The 8231-nt window shown below is 62.2% G+C and overlaps 1 protein-coding gene across 1 annotated transcript; it reads right to left on the reverse strand.

Annotated features, from left to right (window-relative positions):
- Positions 1 to 4523: 4523 nt before the first annotated feature.
- On the reverse strand, positions 4524 to 7323 carry LOC137322630 (putative per-hexamer repeat protein 5). The gene is made up of 2 exons (XM_067985537.1): positions 5770 to 7323; positions 4524 to 4607 (listed from the first exon to the last, which is right to left on the reverse strand). Exons 1-2 carry the CDS (start codon positions 7321 to 7323, stop codon positions 4524 to 4526), a joined length of 1638 nt encoding a protein of 545 aa, XP_067841638.1.
- Between the last annotated feature and the right edge of the window lie 908 nt (positions 7324 to 8231).

Raw genomic sequence — 8231 nt, forward strand, 5'->3', positions numbered from 1 at the left:
AGTGCTGCACTGCCGGAGGGTCAGTACCGAGGGAGTGCTGCACTGCCGGAGGGTCAGTACCGAGGGAGCGCTGCTCTGTCGGAGTTGCCGTCTTTCAGATGAGACATTAAACTGAGGCCCCGTCTGCCCTCTCTGGTGGGTGCAAAAGATCCCATGGCACTATTTTGGTGTCCTGGACAATATTTATCCCTCAACCTACACCTAAACCAGATGATCTGGTCATTATCTCCTTGCTGTTTGTTGGATCTTGCTGTGCGCAAATTGGCTGCTGCGTTTCCTGTATTACAACAGTGACTACACTTCAAAAGTACTTCATTGTCTGTATAACGCTTTGGGACGTCCTGAGGTGGTGAGAGGCGCTGGAGAAATGCAAGTTCTTTCTTTCTATACATTCGTGTGCCCACACCCACGTAAAATCTATGGCTGCTCCTGAATGCTCCAGTCCCACCCTATCGACCCTCACCTTGCAGTGCGTCGCTGTTGTCTCCTCAAAGTTAAACAGCACAGACCAAACGATGCAGAAGAGAAACCCAAAGAGCGGGCACATCACCGTGCCAACAGCCAGGGCCGTGAACCTCAGCCGCAGCAGGCCTGGGTCTTTATCCAGTGGCAAGAACACGGGCAGCAACCTGCAAATTAAAACAAAAAGGATTTAGAGGCAGGCGATCGGGGACAAACAAGCAGCTCCATTACACATAAAATCCTGAGGCGCGAAGGCCCGTCGAGACCCGGGTTCAAGCCCCTCTCTGGAGACTTGAGCACCTGAACTACGCCTGTCAGAGGGTCAGTACTGAGGGAGCGCTGCACTGTCGGAGGGTCAGTACTGAGGGAGCGCTGCACTGTCGGAGGGTCAGTACTGAGGGAGCGCTGCACTGTCGGAGGGTCAGTACTGAGGGAGCGCTGCACTGTCGGAGGGTCAGTACTGAGGGAGCGCTGCCCTGTCGGAGGGTCAGTACAGAGGGAGCGCTGCCCTGTCGGAGGGTCAGTACAGAGGGAGCGCTGCACTGTCGGAGGGTCAGTGCTGAGGGAGCGCTGCACTGTCGGAGGGTCAGTGCTGAGGGAGCGCTGCACTGTCGGAGGGTCAGTACTGAGGGAGCGCCGCACTGTCGGAGGGTCAGTACTGAGGGAGCGCTGCACTGTCGGAGGGTCAGTACTGAGGGAGTGCTGCACTGTCGGAGGGTCAGTACTGAGGGAGCCCCGCACTGTCGGAGGGTCAGTACTGAGGGAGCCCCGCACTGTCGGAGGGGCAGTACCGAGGGATCGCTGCTCTGTCGAAGGGGCAGGTACTCACCTGACTGACCAGGCCTGTAAACCTCCTTCAACCAACACCATCAAAACAGAACTGGTCATTCCTCTCGGTGCTGTTTGTGGGATCTTGCTGTGCGCAACCTGGCTGCCGTTATTTGCCTACATAACAGTCACTGCACTTCAAAGTTATTCATTGCGTGAAGCACGTTTGAGATGTGTTGACATGATAAGGTATTATTTTAATGCAAGTATTAACAGTACCAGACGGGAGTGAATCGTTCCCTTTTACCCGCTGTGGGCTGTGCATGTACAGGAGCTGACACTGTGACAAGGGATTGTGCACAAGGAAAATACGACCACTTGGATAATAAGAGTCTAAACGGGACAGAGGAGCAGAGGGATCTGGGGGTACAGATACACAAATCACTAAAAGTAGTGACACAGGTTAATAAGACCATAAAAAAAGGCAAATTAAGCACTGGGGTTCATTTCTAGAGGGATAGAATTGAAAAGCAGAGAAGTTATGTTAAACTTGTACAGAATCTTAGTTAGACCGCACTTGGGAGTAATGTGAACAGTTCTGGTCTCCATATTATATATGGAGGCACGGGAGAATGTGCAAAAAGACTTACTAGGATGACACCAGAACTGAGAGGATATACCCATCAGGAAAGATTGAACAGGCTGGGGCTCTTTTCTCTAGAAAACAGACTGAGATTTCACCTGATCGAGGTCTTTAAGATTTAAAAGGGTTTGATAGGGTAGACGTGGAGAAGATGTTTCCACTTGTGGGGGAGACCAGAACTCGGGACCATAAATATAAGATAGTCACTAATAAATCCAATAGGGAACTCAGGAGAAACTTCTTTACCCAGAGAGTGGTGAGAATGTGGAACTCACTCCCACAAGGAGTAGTTGAGGTGAATAGTGTCGATACATTTAAGGGGAAGCTGGATAAACACATGAGGGAGAGAGCCATTTTGTGACAATCGTGTCCCACACACAGCCACGAGATGAATGAAGTTAAACTGACGGATCCAGCCTCCACCCTCCGTAAACTACAGCTCACCCAAAACTCTGCTGCCCGTATCCTAACTCGCACCAAGTCCCGCTCACCCCCTGTGCTCGCCGACCTACCATTTGCACCCGGTCCGGCAACGCCTCGATTTTAAAATTCTCATCCTCGCGTTTAAATCCCCTTCGCCTTGAAAGGAAAAAAAAATTGCCGGGGTTCCGGGGACAGGTCGGAGGAGCGGGACTGGCCGGACCGCTCTTGCGCAGAGCCGGCACGGACTCAACGGGCCGAACGGCCTCCTCCGGCGCTGCGACCTTTCTATGATCCCTCACCCCTTCTCGTTGTGGGGGGGGCGAAACTATTTCACCAAAAGAGGAATCAAGTTGCGGAACAGGTTCCCGGGGGGGGGGAGAAAAACATCGAAGTGGACAGTGAAATGGGGTCAGGAGAGGATTAGATCGAGGCATCTAGGGGATGAGACTGATTATATCGATGTACCCTCCCCCACAGAAACACACAGCCGGGTGACGAAGGGGATAATCTCCGAAAGCTTGCGATTTAAAATAAAGCTGTTGGACTATGACCCGGTCCTTACTTTTGTCCACCCCAGTCCATCACCGGCATCTCCACATCATTAACTTTCAAGAGGGAATTGTATCAATAGTGGAAGGGGGAATGGGGAAAGAGCGGGGGGGAAAATGGGGAAAGAGCGGGGGGGAAAATGGGGAAAGAGCGGGGCGGAAAATGGGGAAAGAGCGGGGGGGAAAATGGGGAAAGAGCGGGGGGGAAAATGGGGAAAGAGCGGGGGGGAAAATGGGGAAAGAGCGGGGGGGAAAATGGGGAAAGAGCGGGGGGGAAAATGGGGAAAGAGCGGGGGGAGAACGGGGAAAGAGCGGGGGGAGAACGGGGAAAGAGCGGGGGGAGAACGGGGAAAGAGCGGGGGGGAAAATGGGGAAAGAGCGGGGGGAAAATGGGGAAAGAGCGGGGGGGAAAATGGGGAAAGAGCGGGGGGGAAAATGGGGAAAGAGCGGGGGGGAAAATGGGGAAAGAGCGGGGGGGAAAATGGGGAAAGAGCGGGGGGGAAAATGGGGAAAGAGCGGGGGGGAAAATGGGGAAAGAGCGGGGGGGAAAATGGGGAAAGAGCGGGGGGGAAAATGGGGAAAGAGCGGGGGGGAAAATGGGGAAAGAGCGGGGGGGAAAATGGGGAAAGAGCGGGGGGGAAAATGGGGAAAGAGCGGGGGGGAAAATGGGGAAAGAGCGGGGGGGAAAATGGGGAAAGAGCGGGGGGGAAAATGGGGAAAGAGCGGGGGGGAAAATGGGGAAAGAGCGGGGGGGAAAATGGGGAAAGAGCGGGGGGGAAAATGGGGAAAGAGCGGGGGGGAAAATGGGGAAAGAGCGGGGGGGAAAATGGGGAAAGAGCGGGGGGGAAAATGGGGAAAGAGCGGGGGGGAAAATGGGGAAAGAGCGGGGGGGAAAATGGGGAAAGAGCGGGGGGGAAAATGGGGAAAGAGCGGGGGGGAAAATGGGGAAAGAGCGGGGGGGAAAATGGGGAAAGAGCGGGGGGGAAAATGGGGAAAGAGCGGGGGGGAAAATGGGGAAAGAGCGGGGGGGAAAATGGGGAAAGAGCGGGGGGGAAAATGGGGAAAGAGCGGGGGGGAAAATGGGGAAAGAGCGGGGGGGGAAAATGGGGAAAGAGCGGGGGGGAAAATGGGGAAAGAGCGGGGGGGGAAATGGGGAAAGAGCGGGGGGGAAAATGGGGAAAGAGCGGGGGGGAAATGGGGAAAGAGCGGGGGGGGAAATGGGGAAAGAGCGGGGGGGGAAATGGGGAAACAGCGGGGGGGGAAATGGGGAAAGAGCGGGGGGGAAAATGGGGAAAGAGCGGGGGGGGAAATGGGGAAACAGCGGGGGGGGAAATGGGGCTGAGCGGACAGCTCTTTCACAGGGCCAGCACGGGCTCGATGGGCTGAACGGCCTCCTCCTGCGCTCTCCGCTTCTGTGTCGATGCGAGGAGGCCGCCCCGAACCGCAGGAACTGGGAGCGGGCTCGCCTCTTACCTCTCCCCCATCTCAGGCCGGCCTTCGGGAAACGGGGAGTCGCTCCAAAATAAAAAATAAATAATAAATCACAGATTAATCACAAGAGCCATTGGTCGGACCGCGGGGCGGGGGGACATTCCCCACAGGCTCAACCTGTCCTGGGGGGGGAAAGATTAATAAATAAACCGAACCCGAGCCAAAACCACCTCCGCAGGCCCAGCCGGTCAGTGCGAAGCCTGGGACTCGAGTTGATGCCGGGCCGGCTTGCAGCGCTCTGGAGGCGGCGGGGCTCCCGGGTGCGATCGGTGCTTCAACAACAAACAGGAATAAAGGGGAGAAGCGGCGACATGAGGAGGGGTGGGGGAGGCCCCCGGGGGCCGGAGGGTGGGGATTAAACCGGAGAGAAGGGGGAGGGCGAGCGGGCAAACCAGCGGCTGCCGAGACCCCCGGCTCCAGGGGACTGAGGGCGGGTCAGGGGCGGGGGCGGGGCTCATGGACAGTGGGCGGGGCTCCGGCATAGGGGGCGGGGCTCCGGGACAGTGGGCGGGGCTCCGGCGTCGGGGGCGGGGCTCCGGGACAGTGGGCGGGGCTCCGGCATAGGGGGCGGGGCTCCGGGACAGGGGCGGAGCAATGATTGCACACTGGGCGGTGGACCCGTCCCCCGGTCGTGTACCCGTTCCTCGGGCGGTGTACACATTCCCCGGTCGTGTACCCGTCCCCCGGTCGTGTACCCGTTCCCCGGGCAGTGTACCCGTTCCCCGGGCAGTGTACCCGTTCCCCGGTCGTGTACCCGTTCCCCGGGCAGTGTACCCGTTCCCCGGTCGTGTACCCGTTCCCCGGGCAGTGTACCCGTTCCCCGGTCGTGTACCCGTCCCCCGGGCAGTGTACCCGTTCCCCGGTCGTGTACCCGTCCCCCGGTCGTGCACCCGTTCCCCGGTCGTGAACCCGTTCCCCGGGCGGTGTACCTGTTCCCCGGTTGTGTACTCGTCCCCCGGTCGTGTACCCGTCCCCCGGGTGGTGTACCTGTCCCCCGGTCGTGTACCCGTTCCCCGAGCGGTGTACCCGTCCCCCGGTCGTGTACCCGTCCCCCGGTCCTGTACCCCGTTCCCCGGTCGTGTACCCGTCCCCCGGTCGTGTACCCGTTCCACGGGCGGTGTACCTGTTCCCCGGTCGTGTACCCGTTCCCCTAGTCATGTACCCGTTCCTCGGGCGGTGTACCCATTCCCCGGTCGTGTACCCGTCCCTTGATCATGTACCCGTCCCTTGGTCATGTACCCGTTCCCCGGGCGGTGTACCCGTTCCCCTAGTCATGTACCCGTTCCCCGGGCGGTGTACCCGTCCCCCAGTCGTGTACCCGGTCCCCGGGCGGTGTACCCGTCCCCCAGTCGTGTACCCGGTCCCAGGGCGATGTTCCCGTTCCCCGGTAGTGCACCCGTCCCCCGGTGGTGTACGCATTCCCCGGTCGTGTACCCGTTCCCCGGGCGGTGTACCCGTCCCCCGGTCGTGTACCCATTTCCCGGTCGTGTACCCGTTCCCCGGTCGTGCACCCGTTCCCCGGTCGTGCACCGGTCCCCCGGTCGTGCGCCCGTCCCCCGGTCGTGCGCCCGTCCCCCGGTCGTGCGCCGGTTCCCCGGTCGTGCGCCCGTCCCCCGGTCGTGCGCCCGTCCCCCGGACGTGCGCCCGTCCCCCGGTCGTGCGCCCGTCCCCCGGTCGTGCGCCCGTCCATTCCCCGGTCGTGTACCCGTCCCCCGGTGGTGTGCCCGTTCCCCGGTCGTGTGCCCGTCCCCCGGTCGTGTGCCCGTCCCCCGGTCGTGCGCCCGTCCCCCCGGTCGTGCACCCGTCCCCCGGTTGTGTACCCGTCCCCCGGTCGCGTGCCCGTCCCCCGGTCGCGTACCCGTCCCCCGGTCGTGTACCCGTCCCCCGGTCGTGTACCCGTCCCCCGGTCGCGTGCCCGTCCCCCGGTCGTGCGCCCGTACCCCGGTCGTGCGCCCGTCCCCCGGTCGTGTACCCGTCCATTCCCCGGTCGTGTACCCATCCCCCGGTGGTGTACCCGTTCCCCGGTCGTGCACCCGTCCCCCGGTCGTGTACCCGTCCCCCAGTCGTGTGCCCGTCCCCCGGTCGTGTACCCGTCCCCCGGTGGTGTACCCGTTCCCCGGTCGTGCGCCCGTCCCCCGGTCGTGTACCCGTTCCCCGGTCGTGCGCCCGTCCCCTGGTCGTGTACCCGTCCCCCGGTGGTGTACCCGTTCCCCGGTCGTGCGCCCGTCCCCCGGTGGTGTACCCGTTCCCCGGTCGTGCGCCCGTCCCCCGGTCGTGTACCCGTCCCCTGGTCGTGTACCCGTCCCCTGGTCGTGCGCCCGTCCCCCGGTCGTGTACCCGTCCCGTGGTCGTGCGCCCGTCCCCCGGTCGTGTACCCGTCCCCTGGTCGTGCGCCCGTCCCCCGGTCGTGTACCCGTTCCCCGGTCGTGCGCCCGTCCCCTGGTCGTGCACCCGTCCCCCGGTGGTGTACCCGTTCCCCGGTCGTGCGCCCGTCCCCCGGTCGTGCGCCCGTCCCCCGGTCGTGCGCCCGTCCCCCGGTCGTGCGCCCGTCCCCCGGTCGTGCGCCCGTCCCCCGGTCGTGCGCCCGTCCCCCGGTCGTGCGCCCGTCCCCCGGTCGCGCGCCCGTCCCCCGGTCGCGCGCCCGTCCCCCGGTCGCGCGCCCGTCCCCCGGTCGCGCGCCCGTCCCCCGGTCGCGCGCCCGTCCCCCGGTCGCGCGCCCGTCCCCCGGTCGCGCGCCCGTCCCCCGGTCGCGCGCCCGTCCCCCGGTCGTGAACCCTTTCCCCGGACGGTGTACCCGTCCCCCGGTCGTGCACCCGTCCCCCGGTCGCGCGCCCGTCCCCCGGTCGCGCGCCCGTCCCCCGGTCGCGCGCCCGTCCCCCGGTCGCGCGCCCGTCCCCCGGTCGCGCGCCCGTCCCCCGGTCGCGCGCCCGTCCCCCGGTCGCGCGCCCGTCCCCCGGTCGCGCGCCCGTCCCCCGTTCCTCGGGCCATCGATGGGATTTGGAGAATCTGTAAACAAACTGTATTTATGACATCACACAATAGACATGCATGACATCATCATCCGACCAATCAAATTATGACACATAATAAGACCAGCATTCTGTACCCTGTACGGGAGAGCAGGAGGGTCACGGTCCTGATCCAGAACACTCTGTACGGGAGAGCAGGAGGGTCACGGTCCTGATCCAGAACACTCTGTACGGGAGAGCAGGAGGGTCACGGTCCTGATCCAGAACATTCTGTACGGGAGAGCAGGAGGGTCACGGTCCTGATCCGGAACACTCTGTACGGGAGAGCAGGAGGGTCACGGTCCTGATCCAGAACACTCTGTACGGGAGAGCAGGAGGGTCACGGTCCTGATCCAGAACACTCTGTACGGGAGAGCAGGAGGGTCACGGTCCTGATCCAGAACACTCTGTACGGGAGAGCAGGAGGGTCACCGTCCTGATCCAGAACACTCTGTACCGGAGAGCAGGAGGGTCACCGTCCTGATCCAGAACACTCTGTACGGGAGAGCAGGAGGGTCACGGTCCTGATCCAGAACACTCTGTACGGGAGAGCAGGAGGGTCACCGTCCTGATCCAGAACACTCTGTACGGGAGAGCAGGAGGGTCACCGTCCTGATCCAGAACACTCTGTACGGGAGAGCAGGAGGGTCACCGTCCTGATCCAGAACACTCTGTACGGGAGAGCAGGAGGGTCACGGTCCTGATCCAGAACACTCTGTACCGGAGAGCAGGAGGGTCACGGTCCTGATCCAGAACACTCTGTACGGGAGAGCAGGAGGGTCACGGTCCTGATCCAGAACACTCTGTACGGGAGAGCAGGAGGGTCACCGTCCTGATCCAGAAACACTCTGTACGGGAGAGCAGGAGGGTCACGGTCCTGATCCAGAA

The sequence above is a fragment of the Heptranchias perlo genome, chromosome 6 (genome assembly GCF_035084215.1).
Source record: "Heptranchias perlo isolate sHepPer1 chromosome 6, sHepPer1.hap1, whole genome shotgun sequence".
Taxonomy (NCBI): domain Eukaryota; kingdom Metazoa; phylum Chordata; class Chondrichthyes; order Hexanchiformes; family Hexanchidae; genus Heptranchias; species Heptranchias perlo.